This window comes from Amaranthus tricolor, chromosome 17 (assembly GCF_026212465.1).
Source record: "Amaranthus tricolor cultivar Red isolate AtriRed21 chromosome 17, ASM2621246v1, whole genome shotgun sequence".
NCBI lineage: Eukaryota > Viridiplantae > Streptophyta > Magnoliopsida > Caryophyllales > Amaranthaceae > Amaranthus > Amaranthus tricolor.
This window is the reverse complement of record NC_080063.1, coordinates 16,151,748-16,168,918: the sequence shown is the minus strand read 5'-3', so window position 1 is coordinate 16,168,918 and position 17,171 is coordinate 16,151,748. Positions and strand designations below refer to the sequence as shown.

Sequence of the window (17,171 nt, the reverse complement as noted above, 5' to 3'; positions counted from 1 at the left end):
ACAATTTATGATACTAGACTTGTTAATTTCTCATCAATATTCCACTATGGATACAACCCTGATATATTTACAAAAGGCCGCAAGTAATAAATAAGTCCTAATCATCTCTAATTAAAGGTTGATTTGCACTAAATAATGACAATTTATACCCTCTTTTCATGATTTTTAATGACTTGGACATCAAAGGCAGTTCTTATAGGCACTCTATGGACCGGCTCAAAAATCTTAGTCTTTGTTATGATATCGGAAAAGAAGGGTTTGGTCTAATAGTAACTAAAAGCCTATGTTATCATCACCTCGTAACTATGTTTGACAATTTGCCGGATGGGTTTTGATAGCGGAGTATTTTCGATTTGGTTAATTTTAATTGAATTTGTTTTAGGTCTGATCAATTTCAGATCATGTGTGTCATATTCAAATCAATTTGGATCAATCCAACATTTTTTCCAATTAATCAAAAAAATTCTAGAAGAATCTATATTTCACTTGTTTTCATAAAAAATATTTTTCTTATAAAAAATGCTCAATTAATCAATTTGAAGGCTATGACAGAAATGTCACCCGAAAATTTTTATTAACTAAATATGTGGACTGAAAATGACAAAATAATGGTGTGGAATGAAAAATGACAAAACTAAAATAATGAGTAAAAAAATAAAGTACGAGTTGTCAAGTTACAATCTAATTTAACCAAATTTATGCATCTTCCTCAAACTGATCATCTCGAAGCTGTCATGAGGATAGTTAGATATCTCAAAGGAACGTGTGGTCGAGGTATTTTGTTTAAAAGGAATGGTAATCTTGATTTATTAGCCTATACTAATGGTCGATTGGGTAAGAGATAGAGATGGAAGAAAGTCAACCTCTGGATATTTTACTTTTGCTGAAGGTAACCTGGTGATGGAAAAGTAAAAAGCAAAAGGTTGTAGCTTTGTTTAGTGCTGAAACAGAATTCAGAGGTATTACCAAAGGGATGACTGAAATTTTATGGCTTCAGAAGTTGTTAAATGAATTTGGTTTTTCTCAAACTAAATCGTGTAAGCTTTACTGTGATAATGAAGCTGCAATTAAGATTTTAGAAAACCCGGTTCAACATGATCGTACAAAGTATGTGGAAGTAGATCGTCACTTCATAAAAGAGAAGCTTGAAAAGAAAGTTATTAGTCTTCCATCCGTCACATCCAAGAGCAAGATTGCGAACATTCTTACGAAAGCAGTAAGAACAGAAGTATTTGAAGTAGGGGTGTCAAACAGGTCGGGTTGGGTCATTTTCAGGTTTGGGTCATATATAAATGGGTCAATAGACCCTTGACCTGAACCTGACCCATTTAATTAAATGGGTCAAAAATTGAAACCCCGACCTAATCTGTGGCAGGTCGAGTCAACCTGCTAATGACCCATTTAACCTGCTTTTTTTTTCAGGTCATTAAACCCATATATTTCAGGTCATTTGACCCATTTGACCCAAATATTTTATTCACATTTTTACTCAAATCAGACTCATTGTGCAATGATATCTTCATGGATCATCACTTAACCCAATTTCAGATTCATCATCAATTGATTTAACAACATCATCAATTGATTCATCATCAATTTAACAACATCAATTGACATGATTACTCCCAAGAACAACAAAAGGAAATACAAAAGCAAACTCCAAAGGAAAATACACAAAGAACTCAATATACATAGCAGTAACAGGATTTGGTAGAATGGAACACAAACAAAATCGAAAAAATCGAGCATTAAGAACAATGAAAATAGCAGTATCAGGACTAACAGCAATGAACATTAAAATCAGAAAAAATCGAACAAAAAAAAATCAGAAAAATCGAACAATAAAAATAAAAGAATGAGAACAGAGAAGAGGAAGGCCTGAAGGTCGAAGACTCGAAGACGAAGTGGAAGGCGCACAGTGAAGAGGAATGAGGAAGGCGCACAGAGAACTGAGAGAAGAGGAATGAGGAAGGCGCACACTCGCACAGAGAACTGAGAGAAGAGGAATGAAGAAGGCGCTGGAATGAATGAGGAACTGAGGAAGGCGAAGCAAAACCACGAAATATTTTTAGGGTTTATGATTTTGAATGGAGCAGAGCGAAAAGGAATGGGTTAATATCGCAGGCCCAACTCCCAAGTGGGTTAATATGGGTCGACCTGACCTGAATGACCCATTTAATAAATGGGTTAAACAGGTTTTTTTCGGGTTTAAAAATTCAACCTGAACCTAACCCATTTAATAAACAGATCAGATCGGGTTGACCCATTTAATTAATTGGGTCAAAAATCTAAACCCAAACCCGCTAATTTCGGGTCGGTTTCAGATCAGGTTGGCAGGTCGGGTCAGCTTTTGCCAGCCCTAATTTGAAGAGACACTTTGCAAGTTGAGTATTCAAAACCTACCACTTAACTTGAGAGAAAGTGTAGAAAATAATAGTTAAATTTGGAGTTTTTCTAATAACTTCCAATTATTAAGAAAGGTTATTAGGTTACTTTTAGAATTAGGTTATTTTTAAGTTAGGTTATTTTTAAGAAAGTTAGTTTTTTCTTCCAATTAATTTTATATAAATAAAGCTGATTATTCTTTTTCTTAACCATGTGAATATAATTGAAAATTAAAAATTTCTCTTTAGTCTTTTTTCATGGTTATAATTGAAAAATTAGAAATTTCTCTGAGTCTTTTTTCATGGAAGTGTGGAATATGTTAACCTAGCTCAATTCAAACTTTCGTTATAGCACATCCTATCAACGACATTAAGATTAATCAATTTTTACCCTAAGATTCTTCTTATTTCGTTTATGTTAACTTTTCGCCGACTCGAACAGTAACTCAAAATTTCTTAGGTGACTAAATTGGCATAATTCTGTAATGATTCAAAGAATCCGTGATTTCCCCTTCTTAACGCGTAATTTCCTTAAAGAGAGAATTTGGCAATGTTCTGTGCGCCAAACATTTCCTCAGTTAACCCTCCTCGCAAAGGTATTCTTATTGCGTTCCACATGTTCAATCCTTCCAGAAATGCTAGTCGTATATATTAATCAATTAATTAATACTTATGTGATCATTTACTTTTGATTAGGCCCAACTACATTTCTTCTGCCTTAATATTTTTGTGACCTGCAGGCTGCAAACATATAGAAGAAGTAAATGATAATTAAATTAATTTCTGTAAAAGTCAAACAAAAATAAATATATAGAATTGAAAAATACCTGAAAATGGAGTCAATGAATAATATGTGACGGCGATACCATATCAACGACGATGTGTAGTACAGAATGTGCAACGACGACGTTACAGTAAAGGAAACGTCCAACGCCAACGACTGCGCAAAAAACACACACTTAATACGCTTCGATCAAGAAAAACACCACTAAACGAAAATCGATTTAAATTCATTCAATCAAAACAAAAAAAAAAACTAAAAAAAAACATCCTCTAAATTGATTTGAATCTTAAAACATTGAAATACCACCAGCATTAAACCTAATTAATTCTTAATATTGATTAATTAGATTTGATTATTGAAACTTTTTAGGTCCACTGAATATTTACAAGCTACAATGTCCAATTGGTCATCAGCGAATCAAATCAAAATACTACTATCTCCAGAATTATGTCCTCTTCTCTCCACATCCACATCAGATCTCTGCGAATTTCAGCAGGAAAACTCGCCGAAAAAGGCGGAAAAACTCAAGTTCTACAAACCTTCTTACAACCGAATCAAACATCAATATGACATGATTGATAGACGACTAGGACGATGCTGAAAATCAAATCTCCTTCGTTGTTGATGCGACGAGGGACGAATTAGAGCAGTTAGCGCACGTTTCACCCAATCACCTTCAACAGTACCAATTCTCACGAGCGAGTTCGTCATCGCAGATCGTCGGAGATTAAGCCGACTCGGTGAACACGAAATCGACTGAGAATTATTTCTATTATTAGCTCTACCGTTTCGATGAATCGAGCAACGGAATGAGCCAGGATGATTCGTAGGAGAACACATACATGTTTTCTTAATACTCGCAGGTTTCGAAACGACTTGATCACGGATCGAAACGCGAGAATTAGGTGAATGAGAACGATTAAGCGAGATCCGAAATGAAGGCACCGAACTCGTAGGAGAAAGATTAACTCTTGTAGGTGATGAAGGTCGGTCGAAAATGGAGGATGATAGAGATGACGAAGACGATGAAGCGAAATTTGAAGAAATGTACGAAGACGAAAACGAATCGGAAAATTGCGATGAAGATGATGATGAAAATGAAGATTGAGAAAATTGACGTCGAGGAGGTGAAATTGAGCGAGGGAACGAAAAATTCAGTGGGAGAACCGGGGAATTTGAGCGTGATTTTGAAGATGTCGCCATCAATGGAAGGTTGAAGGTTGACAAATGGAGGGAAGGGTATTTTGGGAAATTTGAGGGGGCCCCCAGGAGAGGGAATGGTTTGGCAAACTGCGTGGTGAGAGATGGGAAGGTTGTTTTTATAGAAAGAAAGAGGTGGATTGAGTTGGAAATATGGGAGTTTATTGAGGGTATTTTGGGGATTTGGAGGTGGACAAAGAAAGACGTAATAAGTTGTGATAAAGGACGTGTGTAAATGTGAATGAGCAACGGGATTTATGGCAGCTTGTTCAACGGGTGTGCTTCTGGGTCGTGGCCTGCTACATCGGTCACCACGTCTTTTTTTTTATTTTGTTATTTATTTATTTATTTTTTATTATACTAGGCCTTACGAGAAACCGTCTTACCGTGAGATAATAGCTTTATTGGTTCAATTATAATTTCTTATTAGTAATCAAGTAATTTAAGGTTATAATTTGATATCCTTAAGATCAAAATTAGTTCCTTTTAAAAGTTGTAATTGATTATTTTTTTAATTACTTTAAAGTTTGAATTGATTACTTTAACGTCGAAATCAAAGACTAAAAAATAAAGTATTCTAATGGATCCATTTAATGTTATCAACATGCTAGTAGAAAATGATCACTTTAATGCCAAAATTGATCAAATCTAGGTCAAAATTGAAATTTTTTTATTAAAATTGATTCTTTCAATGTTTACTTTTAATTGAAATTGATCACTTTAATATCATAAAAGTAATTGATATTTTTAAGGTCAAGATTGAAATTTTTTTTATTATTGAATTTGGGCAAGTCCATTAGTATCCCCTACTAATGAGGCGGTGTCTTGTGAATTTTTGCTTTTTTTCTATATTTATTTTGTATTATTTATAAGAAAATTTTTCAAGTTATAATTATAATTTAAAATAATGTAAACTTAATAAAACACTAAAAAAAATTATGTGATTCTTGTCTAATTTTCATTTTCTTCTTTTTTTTGCTTAAAATATTTTTTCCGAATACTTTTAATTTTCATTTTCCAACAATGTGAAAAAAGTCTTCCACTTTTTCTCCAAATTTATTTTCAATAGAAAATCCTTTTCTTTTCAAAATTTGATTCACTTGTACGAATGATAGACCATTTCTTTTCTTCAACAATCATTTAATTGCATTCAATTCTAGAAGTTATTGTAAAAGACATTGAAGTGTTCCATCAATTCTAACATGATATCAGAGTTGGCTTTGTTATTAGTCTTTTAGATTGGACATTTAATTTTACCATTAGTTAAATGGCCTTAAATTGAATGTTTTTTTCAAATGAGGTTGGTAACCATACTAACCAACTAACCATTCTAGTAGACTAAAAAACCTAAGGACACTCAGGTTTAGTAGTGAACCTCCTTTGAATTTGTACGTGAATTACATTTTATCTTTCTATTCGAATCGCTCATGCCCATTTTTTAAATTCAGTCGTATTAAAGTCAATTGTCAACCTATCTCTGAGAATCATCAAGAATATTCAACTAAAATTCCTTCTACACCAAGCAACTTTCAACCAAGATCAATCATATTCATACACATTTATAGTAAATGTTTTCCATTTCAACTTCATATTCAATTTTATTAATCATCTATTTTAAAATACTCGTAACATTTTTTTTTTGTAAGAATATGAGTATTATGAATGAAAAAAAGTGCTTCATATAATTTATGGAATTGCTCCTTGTGTACTCAGTCCTAAGGAGTGAGAAATAAGAAAATTATGGCAAAGAAGCAAGAACTTTTATTTATATTGATTACCAATTAAGAGAGACAAGGAGTTGGTTGGACATGGTTTTCAATTTATGACAAACTCTCAAAATAAGGGGATGACAGCTAAGTTTCACCATTTCATACCAAGAATGTGAAGATGGGTGTGAAATTTGGCTATTGCCTATGTTTATGAATGTGACCAAAAGTAATGCATATACATTGCATTAGCATACAAGAAAAAATATACTCCACATGAATACATGTGATGATTGAATTAATTAACAAGTCTTTTGAGCGATCGTCTTTTATTGAGATGATTTTAACTTGATTTTTATAATTTCTATTAATTAGACTATTTAATCTATATATGAGACACATCTTAAATCAAACTTCTATAAACCGGTGAATGAAAAAGGCTATAACCACTAAAATAACTGAAGATTCTCAAGACTTTGTACAATTAATAAATAGAATTATGTCAATTTTTATGTATAAATAACATTACCTTTAAAATTATCACTCCTACTAATTAAGCGTCTATGTGAGGAGTAGTGTTTGGTATGTGGGAGGAATGAGACTTTGTTCTAAAAAAAGTTCAAGATTTTATTTGTTCAATGAAAATAAAAATAAAGAATAAAACTAAAAAAGAAAAGTTCTAAAAATATTTTGAAAGAGAGTGAATAACGATTATTTTGGTTGAGATTTTTATTTTGATTTTTTTCATTCAAATCTATAATATCACAAGTTTTACCAAATACTCGTCCCTAATAAGGGTGGGTACATGTTGACATTACTAATTACTCCTACTAATTGACAGTCTTACAACATCATGTTATCAGTATTACATTGGCTGAGCAGTAAATTATAGGTAGCCAGGTAGGAAGGGGGAATAACTATCTAAACATTTGTCAATTGTCAGGAATCTTAAATGGCTTATACTTCTATATTATTGCAGAACCTCTGGATTTGTCTAAAGTTTTAACCGCGATTTACGGTGAGAACTGAATACTACTTTTACTATGTCATAGTACAGTTGACTTGGTTTCTTTCCAACTTTCATTCTTAAAGATGGAACTTGGAAGCGTTGGCTTCATACGATCTAACACTATACAATATGTCACGATAAATTATAAAGTGATTCTAACTTTAAAATAAGTGTGGTGAATTTTGACTGGCTTAGACAGTGGTATTTGGAAAACATCCCTCTAATGCCAAATTTAGTATTTTTTACTAATTTTCAAAAATTAAATTTTATTTCAATTAAAGTAAATATTACTTTTTGTAATTAATTTTCACCCAAGCTTTTTTTCTCTTGGTTTACTATATAATTAATTATATTTTATCTCTGTTAAACCAAGTACCACTTAGTGTGCATTGAACTAGTATAGGGAGTGCTTTAAATGGGTTTGACCTTGTCGCCTTGATCACAAAGGCAATGTAGTACACACAACAGTTGGAACAAGCTTTGGGAGCAAAGAGGGGACCAAGGGATCACATGAAAGAGTTGTGCAAAGGACGAAACTAGTTGGGAACCAGTTGCTCGGATGAGCAACCAGCTTGCTCGAAGGAGCAGCCTAGTCAAAATGCTATTGACCCTTTTTCGTCACATGTTGTTGCTTTATAGTTTATGCCCTAGTTCCCCCTTGTCTATACATATGTTCTATATTTGTATGAAGTGTTTTGTAGAGCCAAACAATATGCTTGAGCCTACCATGCTTTGTCTTTGCCACACTCATTTATTTTCTACTCATGTATAGCTCACACAAACACTCATCTCATTGATGTAATTCCTTCAACTTTATACTGAGCTTTAAAGCTCATATATCCTTTATACACATAATGATACACTAGCTTAGGATGGTGGATGTAGCCTCGTTAATGGTGAGTCATCTTAAATTATAATGTTAATGTTTGCATTAATTTTCTTGCTTAAAATCACATTAATATTTACATACAACCTTGTTTTATAGTACACCTTTAGGCTCCCACTTCTGCATTTGTTAGGCTACTCTAACAACATTCATTAAAATATAATTGAAATACGTATTAAAAACGTTATATATGTATCATTATTATTTGGCTTTTACCACTTTAAATAGTTTTATATAATTATTTTTAATGATCTACAACTGAGATTTGAATTTGAAAGTAAAGCAGTGATCTAAAGCAAGACAAGTATTGTTTTAATGCCACATTCACATGTTCTCTTGTTTGCATTACAGCCCATAGATAAGGACGTCAAAGACATGTATTAAACTAATCTCATAATTAGAGCTCAATCATTTTGACCCCATTTTAGAGTAATCGTCAAATTTAAATGGTATACTTCCATTATTATTATACAAGTAAAGTTAAAAGTGTCTATCAAATACCCTATTAAAATGCTCTCTCTTAACTCTAATTACTTATTTCTCTTCAGTAAAATAATTTATTTTGAATACACAAAAAATATAATAAGAGAATCAGATATTATTTTAATTTGAGAGTAAATATCACCATATAATTATAAAAAACAATATTAGTGTCATTTTATTGAGAAAAATTATCATATACTCCATACATTCTTCAGTGCATTTGGTGTCAGATTGTCAAATGCTGTAGTTACTGCCTCAAGTAATTGTGCGTAGTTGTATGCTGATTTTTGATGCTGTAAAGATTGTATTGACCTAAAGAACCCTAAGTCAAGCACATTCAAAACCGGCTCAAACAATGTCAAACCCAATTTTTCCTCCAAAATTCATTCTATGTACTTTATTAATTAAAAAGAGGAAATCATTAACAATTAATCCACTTACTTAAAAATACCCAACTACCACCTTTTACATGGACCCCACACAACCCTTAATATGCGTGCCCAAGGAAATGGGACTATATCATAAGATCGGAGGGAGTAGTATTTATTTATTTTGATTTGTGCTTTTCATAAATATCATTAAAAGATCTTATATTACAAACCAAAATTATGTAAAATGGCGAATTATGAGTTACTACTTGCTACATGGCAATTAAGCACACCGGAAAAGGATATTTTTTTTATACTTATTCAAATTGATTGATATTACATCATTAAATTAATATATTTCTAATTTTAAATATTTTCGTAGTTATTTATGTGTCGTGGGATTAATACGGTAGTCTTATTTTATTTTTTTTTAATATGCATTATAAATACACTGAAATTTTTGAAGAATAAAAAAAAAATCTAGTGAGGTCAAATGACCCTGTAGATACAATGTACCTATATTCCTGATACTTGCTCACAAACCCATTTTAGATTTATTTGAACTCATTTCAACATAAAAATTTATTTTAGAACTTAGAAAATGTAAAAAGAAAAGTGAATTTAAAGCAATTAGATTAATTGCATGTTTGGTACTCATAACAACATAAGTAATTGTTTGTGGTTTAATCAGGCTAAAAAATTACTTTGAAAAACCGTTATTATTTTTTGAAGCAAGTAATGTTTATTAATGCATATAAATATTTTGAGAACATTACTACACCTTGGTAGGCAACATTCCAAACTCAAAATTAGTTGTTTAAGTTTACAACTAATATAACTTTTATTTTTACTAAACAATTTTAATTTACATGTATAACTAATAGACATTTAAATATCATACAACTATTATACAGCTACAACTAACTACAACTATAAATACTTAAACTACTAATAACAATTTAACACCAACATTAAACCAAACATGCCTTAAAATGATAGTTGGGGTCCCAGATTGATCGAATTTGATGATAGTTGGGGTCTGATTATAATTGAATTTAATTATAATTGGATTTGACTCACATTTTATTCTTCAGACATAAATCTAAAAATAAATTTCAGCAATTCTCCTGTGCAACGGCCTCATGTATGGGACCACCACCACCAGCCCTGTAACACCCTCAAAATAGGTCGAACTTTTGAAAACACCTTTAACGAAAAACATGAACCAAAACCTACTCATGGGAGTGTTACCGCCGCATCTATTTCTAATAAAATAAATGTAAGGCTTAACGACTAAGAAATAACTTAATAACTTTAAATCCATCAGAGGGTCTTACAACATAAAAAAAGACTGAAACGCAATCTATGTCCATATAAAATTTAAACAACTTAAGGTAAAATTTAAACTGAAATACGACTCTAATAAAAGCTATGTTTCTAGGTGATCCTCACTCCACGATTTCCACGCAATCAATAACCTGCAACATAAGAATTCAAGAAAAACAAGGGAAAAGCTCCCAAAATCAGGAAATTGAGTAATTCCAACTCCATCCCGTAAAACAATTAAGTATGAAAATAGTTTAAGGAAAATAAAACATAATTTGAGTTGAAAATAATTTTGGAAAATAATATATAGCTGAGTTAAAAAAAACAATTTGTGAAAACAATATATATAATATCACATAAACCAATTTATTAATTTGATATTTAATAATGACAAACACATAATCAATTTTTAATGTGAGGGAACGAGAACGCCAGTAGGCCGAGGCTTTACCCCTATACCTACTTCATCAAGTGGTCGTCACCCCAAATAATTCAAGGCCAGCAGAATAGTCTTAGGGAACCCTAGTGTGCACACCCCTTCTACTTGGATCACAACAAATAGAAGGAAGACCAAACATTGTATCAAGTATCAGAAATAATAATACATGTCGGCAGCTATACTAACCAAACAGGACAACCTGTTCATCACCCTTATACTTGGATCACAACAAATATAAGAGCTTCATTTCCCTCGTGTTACACTTTACGTGATTTAATATATTTTAATAATTAGTTGCGTGCACACAAACATATAATCAAACATACATTTTACATTTTATTTTATGATCATAGGTTTTCCCAAGAAAAATATATCTCAAGAATATTCAATTGCAATATTAATATCATAATATATTTCTCCCAAATTCAATCGCATGTAAAATCTTTATTAAAATAATAATACAACTCTCATCAAAATAATATTATAAATATTTCTCTTTCAACTAAATCGTATCAAATTTCGTTATCAAAATAATAATATAAATTTTATCAAAATAGTAATTATAAATTCAAGTTTGATAAAAATAATAGTAAATATAATTTGAGAATATATAAAACATAACATCATATAAAATAATGTCATATAAAATCATGCATCCTATTTAAACATATTAATTATCACTTAGCACATAATCCTAACGGGATAGTCCTAATTAGATGGACATTGAGAATTACCTTGTCACGCGATCCTAGACAACGTACGCTCCTAATATTCTCTGTCTACGAATCCGCTGTCTTTAATATCAAAATCTTGCGTTTTCTTGACTGAATTTTAAGCAAATGAGATATGGAGGAAATAGTTTGCAGGAGAAAAAGTAAGTGTGAGTAATAATGTGAATGAATTAAGGTAGCGTTTGGAAACACGAATTTCATTTGAATTTTTGTAATTCAATTCAAGAAATTCAAATTATGGATTTAAATTCCAATTCCAATTCCTCAATCTCGTTTGGAAATCAAAGATTTGAATTCTTATATTTTAAATCCACATAGTTGTTTGGAAAATATTGGAATTGAATTCCCAAATTTAAATTCTATAGCATTGTTTGGATAACCTTGTAATTACATTCAACCAAAAATATTAAATTTAAATTTTTAATGATTAAACGTTCATTATCATGGGAATGACATGATACATATCATGAAAATTTACACCACAAAATTATTTCTATTGCCACTAATTATTCAGTTAGTCTCTTGAGAGGCCGTCTCTTTGAGAGACATATTTTAAGCCCAGCCCATTAAAAATTAATGTTAATGTCTACTTACATTATTCTTAATGCTTACTTACTATATCCTTAATGCCTACTTTTAATATCTTAAATGTTTACTTACATTATTCCTAATGACTATTTACAATATTTTAAAAAATATATAATTGATTGGCCCAATTAGAGATGGTCTCTCAAAGAAACCGCCTCTCACAAGAATCTGTGCTAATTATTACCGTTGATCAAACGGGCCCATTGCTACCTGTTAAGCAAAAGTAGTTGATTTACCAGTGTAAACAACTATTCTTATAAGAGACCGTTTTTCAAAGAAGCGACCTCAAAACAAGAAGTTCGCATTTTTATTTTCACTTTAATTTGTATTAGTTGGGTTATTTAGCCCATATATTTAATGCAGCTATCAGAGAGACCGTTTATCACTAAAATTTGTGGAGTAAATGGTAACTGGCTATTACTCCTCTAAAACCTTATTACTCCCAGAAAATTTGAAAAAAATAAGATTATTTAACAACTTTATTCCAAAAACAAGCTTCGTGAAAACTTTATTTCCAAAATAAGCGTCCGTACATCCAAACCTAGGCTTGGTGTAATGTCACTGTTACTAACAGCGAATTAAAAAAAAAAAAGATTTTAAAAAAAATTAAAAAAATTGGTAAAGCCTCAAGTCGCTGTTACTAACAGCGACTTAATGCGTTTTAAGTTTCTTCTTCGTCATTTCAGTTACTTCCTCATTCCAACCTACGAGATTAAGGAGTTGACCAGTCAACCTTAAAGTCGCTGTTACTAACAGCGACTTGAGACTTTACTAATTTTTTTTTATTTTTTTATTTCACTGTTAGTAACAGTGACATTACACCAAGCCTAGGTTTGGATGTACGGACGCTTATTTTGGGAATAAAGTTTTCACAGAGCTTATTTTTAGAATAAAGTTGTTATAATCTTTTTTTTTTCAAATTTTTTTACTCCCAAGGGATTTATGGCTGATTCTTGTTGGTGATCATGAAGTCCAATTCACTGGAAATTTATAGTTTTTTAGACTGGTCGACCCAAATGCTTAAATTGGCCCATTTTGAACTTTTTTTTTTAAAAAAAAATGAAATGAAAAGCAAAAAAAATGAAAAATTTACATAATAGCTAAAGTGTTAAAATATTTCCCAAGATAAGCAATTTTAATATATATTTAATATAAAAAAAATATTTGGGCTGAATAGGAATTGAAATTAGGGAAGGTATGGGTTGGAAATGAAGAGTTTGTTTTTTACTTGGGTTGAAATTGTGTTGGAATTGGACCAATTTCAATTTCAATTTTTCAGCTTAGTCAAACAATGGAATTGGGCCAATTCCATCAATTCAAATGAAATGACCCAATCCAAACATACTAATTGGTTTAATTTATAGTAGGTAAGTGAGGTTAGTTATAAGATTTAAAGGGAGAAGTGGGAAGTTATTTGTTAATAGGAAGTTATTTATTTATTTATTTATTTATTTTATTTATTTAAAATTTCTGAATTTTTTTTATATATAAAAAAACGGATGTTACAAGCCCGGCCCAATAAGTTTTTTTAAATCACTCAAAATCAAACTTTAAATAGCCCATTCTAAAATGTAAAAAACCTATTTCAATACTAAATTGCCAATTCCAATCACTAAGCTCAACAAAGGCCCAACTTGTAATATATGTTTTTTATATAATTTTTTTTTTCAATTCAAATTTGAGACTTAAAAGGTCAAATTTAAGATAACGTTGGAAATTGGTCTTTTAAGCTTTGGATTTGGTCTTTTAAGTCTTGAAATTGAATTTTTTTAAAATAAAATTATAGTACTTAATTTAAGAACTAATATCAAATCGACTTAAGTCTTGAAATTGGTTTTTTAAGTCTTAGATTAGACCTTTTAGAACTTGGATTGTGGGCTATTTAGCCTATTTATGAGTGGTTGCACACGTGCAACTGTTGCATACAAGTTTTTGTGAATAAATTTTTTATATGAGCCGGTTTTACCGTGAAATAATCTTTATACATAGACTGAATAATCCAACCACTATAATTATTTACATATGAACTTATTATTTTAAAGTTGTATCACCTATAGACGCTAACTTAAAAGGCCTCAAACCTAAAATAAACAGGCGGATTCCATTAGTAAAAGCCCAAACTAAAAACGTTTTCAATATTGGGCTGAACAAGAGTGGGCTTTTTTCTTCTGAATTAATAGGGTTAGGGTTGATTAACATTAGTAAAACCCTTTTCTCACCGCTGCCTTTCTCTATTCAATCTACATTAGGGTTTGTGTGTGCCGAAAAACGCCTATCTCTCTTCCGAGCCTAAGAAGCCTCTTCAAACCCTAACAATGGCGGAACAGGTTTCAATCTCCTTCTCTCACTCCATCGTTATTTGACATGGTTTAATTGGATCGATTCTTAACGATGTTTTGTTTGCGATTTTATAGACTGAGAAGGCCTTTTTGAAGCAGCCGAAAGTGTTCCTTTCGTAAGTGATCATTCATTTTCTCCCTAATTTTTTTGTTTTAAGTTATTTTTCTGAGTATGAATGAATAAAAATGTAGGTCGAAGAAATCAGGTAAAGGAAAGAGACCTGGAAAAGGAGGAAATAGATTCTGGAAGAGCATTGGTTTGGGATTCAAGACTCCTCGTGATGCCATTGAAGGTAATTTATTTCCCTTGTTTTCTGAATTTTGATCCGTTAATCGGTTTACTTTGGATTGCTCCGTTTGGTTAATCGTCTAAACTCTAAACAGATTTTCGGGTTGAAGTTTTTTCCTCTTTTAATGTATAGTGAGGTTGAATACTTGATAGTTGGAATTAGTTCAGCATATGGATAAATCATTTGGAGGTAGGATTTGAATGCACTATCAATTTTTTGAATTGGTTTAGTTTGTAGAATAGGTTGAATTATGGTGCAATATACGGGGCAGAGATATTGAGGAAGGGCATTCATATATTCTGAGTATTTTTTTTTATTGTAGTATCGTGAGTTTTACTATATCATTTGAAGATTATGTTCATTTATGATTGAACTTCAATGATCCATTATTCTATTCTTCTGCCTAGCGACTTCTGGTTTTGTTTGTGTTCATTTTATAACTATGGGAACAAGATGACTACATGCATTTCATATCTGTTCTTTACGCTCAGTGGTTTTTCTTTAGTTGATATCCTTATTGTTACTTTCAAGTGCAAGTGGCTTCCCCTATTTTCCCGTGTTTACCTTGTGGGAGCATCACTCTACCTTTAAAATTTTTGGGACCTTTGCAATAACTTCATCTTCAAATCAAAGTAATCAAGTATAAGAAAATTGCATCTGGTTTGGAAGTCTATATTACTTTTGTTTGATAGATATTATTAGACTCTTTCATTGCATGTAATTTGTTTCCCTGCTGTGTTATTATCCATTATAGAGCGAACTAAAGGATGAGGTAATCATCTTTTGATGATGGAAATTTTGAATTTTCAAGATAACAATCTGCTGATTTTTAACTTTTTGTATGAGAAACCATTTTTGATGCAAATCTTGAAAAAAAAAAAAAAAAAATTTCTCTTTTCCAATTATGTTTCTCAGATTGTGTGGCAAACTGATGCCTTCATTTTTTTCTCATACTTGTATCATATACTTCTATGTAATATGCATGTTTAACTCTTTAAGATTGCTCACCTACACTCTTCTATGTTTATTTAGGAACTTACATCGACAAGAAATGCCCCTTCACCGGCAATGTTTCTATCAGAGGTCGTATCCTTGCTGGTACTTGCCACAGTGCTAAGATGCAAAGAACAATCATTGTACGTCGCAACTACCTTCACTATATCAAGAAGTACCAAAGGTTGGTCTTCAGTACTTTATTAATCCTTCAGTTAATATTTTTATGCATTATTTCTAATATTAGAATAATATTGTGTTCTTAGGTATGAGAAGAGGCACTCCAACATCTCTGCCCACATTTCACCTTGTTTCCGTGTGAAAGAAGGCGACCATGTCATCATTGGCCAGTGCAGGTGTGTCCTAAATCATTTCAACATTGTAATTCAATAAAAATGATCTTATTCGTTGCTACTATTTTACACTGGAAGTTGGTATTGAATGGATTTCTCCAAATTTTCTTATGTGCAGACCCCTGTCAAAAACAGTGAGATTTAATGTATTGAAGGTTATTCCAGCTGGGTCAGCCGCTGGTGGCAAGAAGGCTTTCACTGGGATGTAAACCCGAGTTTGGCTTGAATTCTAGTTTTGGCAAGTTATGAAAGCAGTCAATTAAAACCTTTTCATGTATTTTCATACATGCTTGTAGGAGTATTTCTATGTTTGGTCCTTGGGAGTTCTTTTTGTCAATTCGAATCCTTAATTTTGATATTGCTAGCAAATCTCATCAATACATTCATCTAATCATGGTTATCTGCTTACACCTTTTACTTCGACTAAAGTGTGCAGCGTTTTCAATGTGTTAATTTGTGTCTATATTGGTAGCTCTTAAACCAATCAAAATAATTGTTGAGGTACTTGGTGATTTTATAGCCAGCAGTTTATAATACATATAAAACCGATAAGAATCTCATCAATTTCACTCATAAAAAGTTGAGAACCTCTGCGGTTTTATGCATCATTTTGTTGTATGTTGATTTGGGAATTTAATTTTTGTAAGCTATATATTATGAATAAAAAAAATATATTTCTTAATGGGGCATAATTTTTATAAGAGAATTAAATTATATAGTTTGCTTTGTCTAAATAGTTATTTCACCTACTGTTGTGGCTTGTAGAGTTGTTTTTTTTACTAGAAACATAGGCCTATTTTTGTGAGTGAATTTTACAACAAAATTTTATAGCTATGAAATATCGTGCATATGAATTTATTTTGTGTTTATAATGTAATAAAGGGTTAATTAATAAGTAAGTTAATAAGCGTTAATAAATCTCAATTGAACGAAAAAAATGATACTCCTTTGAAATAAGGACAAAAAGTAAAGGGTCAACCCTTTTTCGGGGGTAAAATCAGCACCCTCTCAGCCTAACATAAGAAGTTGGTTGAACCTTTTTGTTTGAGAATAGTCCATATTTTATTCTTGTGACTTGTCAATGACTCATACATCCACTGTGGTTTGAGCACAATCAAAACCCCTTTGTTCCATACTTCCACATATTCGATTTATAGTTTACCAACAAAGAATCCAGCGCCTCCGCCGCGTACAGAGCTAAACGGCAAGGGTGCAAGGCTTTTCACATTTTTGTCAAATGTAGTATAATCAAATCCAAGAATTTACTTGATTTGGATAAGCGGGAAAGCCTC

General features: G+C 31.5%; 2 protein-coding genes across 3 annotated transcripts; one reads left to right on the top strand and one right to left on the bottom strand.

Annotated features, from left to right (window-relative positions):
- LOC130804056 (uncharacterized) lies at nucleotides 1-4,755 on the bottom strand. 2 transcript variants are annotated; one of them, XM_057668364.1, is made up of 3 exons: nucleotides 3,708-4,755; nucleotides 3,212-3,324; nucleotides 1-3,125 (listed from the first exon to the last, which is right to left on the bottom strand). In XM_057668364.1, exon 1 carries the CDS (start codon nucleotides 4,369-4,371, stop codon nucleotides 3,730-3,732), a length of 642 nt encoding a protein of 213 aa, XP_057524347.1. In that variant the 5' UTR covers nucleotides 4,372-4,755; the 3' UTR covers nucleotides 1-3,125; nucleotides 3,212-3,324; nucleotides 3,708-3,729. The 2 variants fall into 2 exon arrangements, with proteins under 2 accessions (XP_057524347.1, XP_057524346.1); XM_057668363.1 differs by having other exon boundaries at nucleotides 39-3,125; nucleotides 3,531-4,647.
- A 9,324-nt stretch (nucleotides 4,756-14,079) lies between these two features.
- Nucleotides 14,080-16,287, top strand: LOC130804055 (40S ribosomal protein S11). The gene is made up of 6 exons (XM_057668361.1): nucleotides 14,080-14,231; nucleotides 14,319-14,359; nucleotides 14,436-14,536; nucleotides 15,566-15,710; nucleotides 15,793-15,882; nucleotides 15,998-16,287. Exons 1-6 carry the CDS (start codon nucleotides 14,220-14,222, stop codon nucleotides 16,086-16,088), a joined length of 480 nt encoding a protein of 159 aa, XP_057524344.1. The 5' UTR covers nucleotides 14,080-14,219; the 3' UTR covers nucleotides 16,089-16,287.
- Nucleotides 16,288-17,171: the final 884 nt, after the last annotated feature.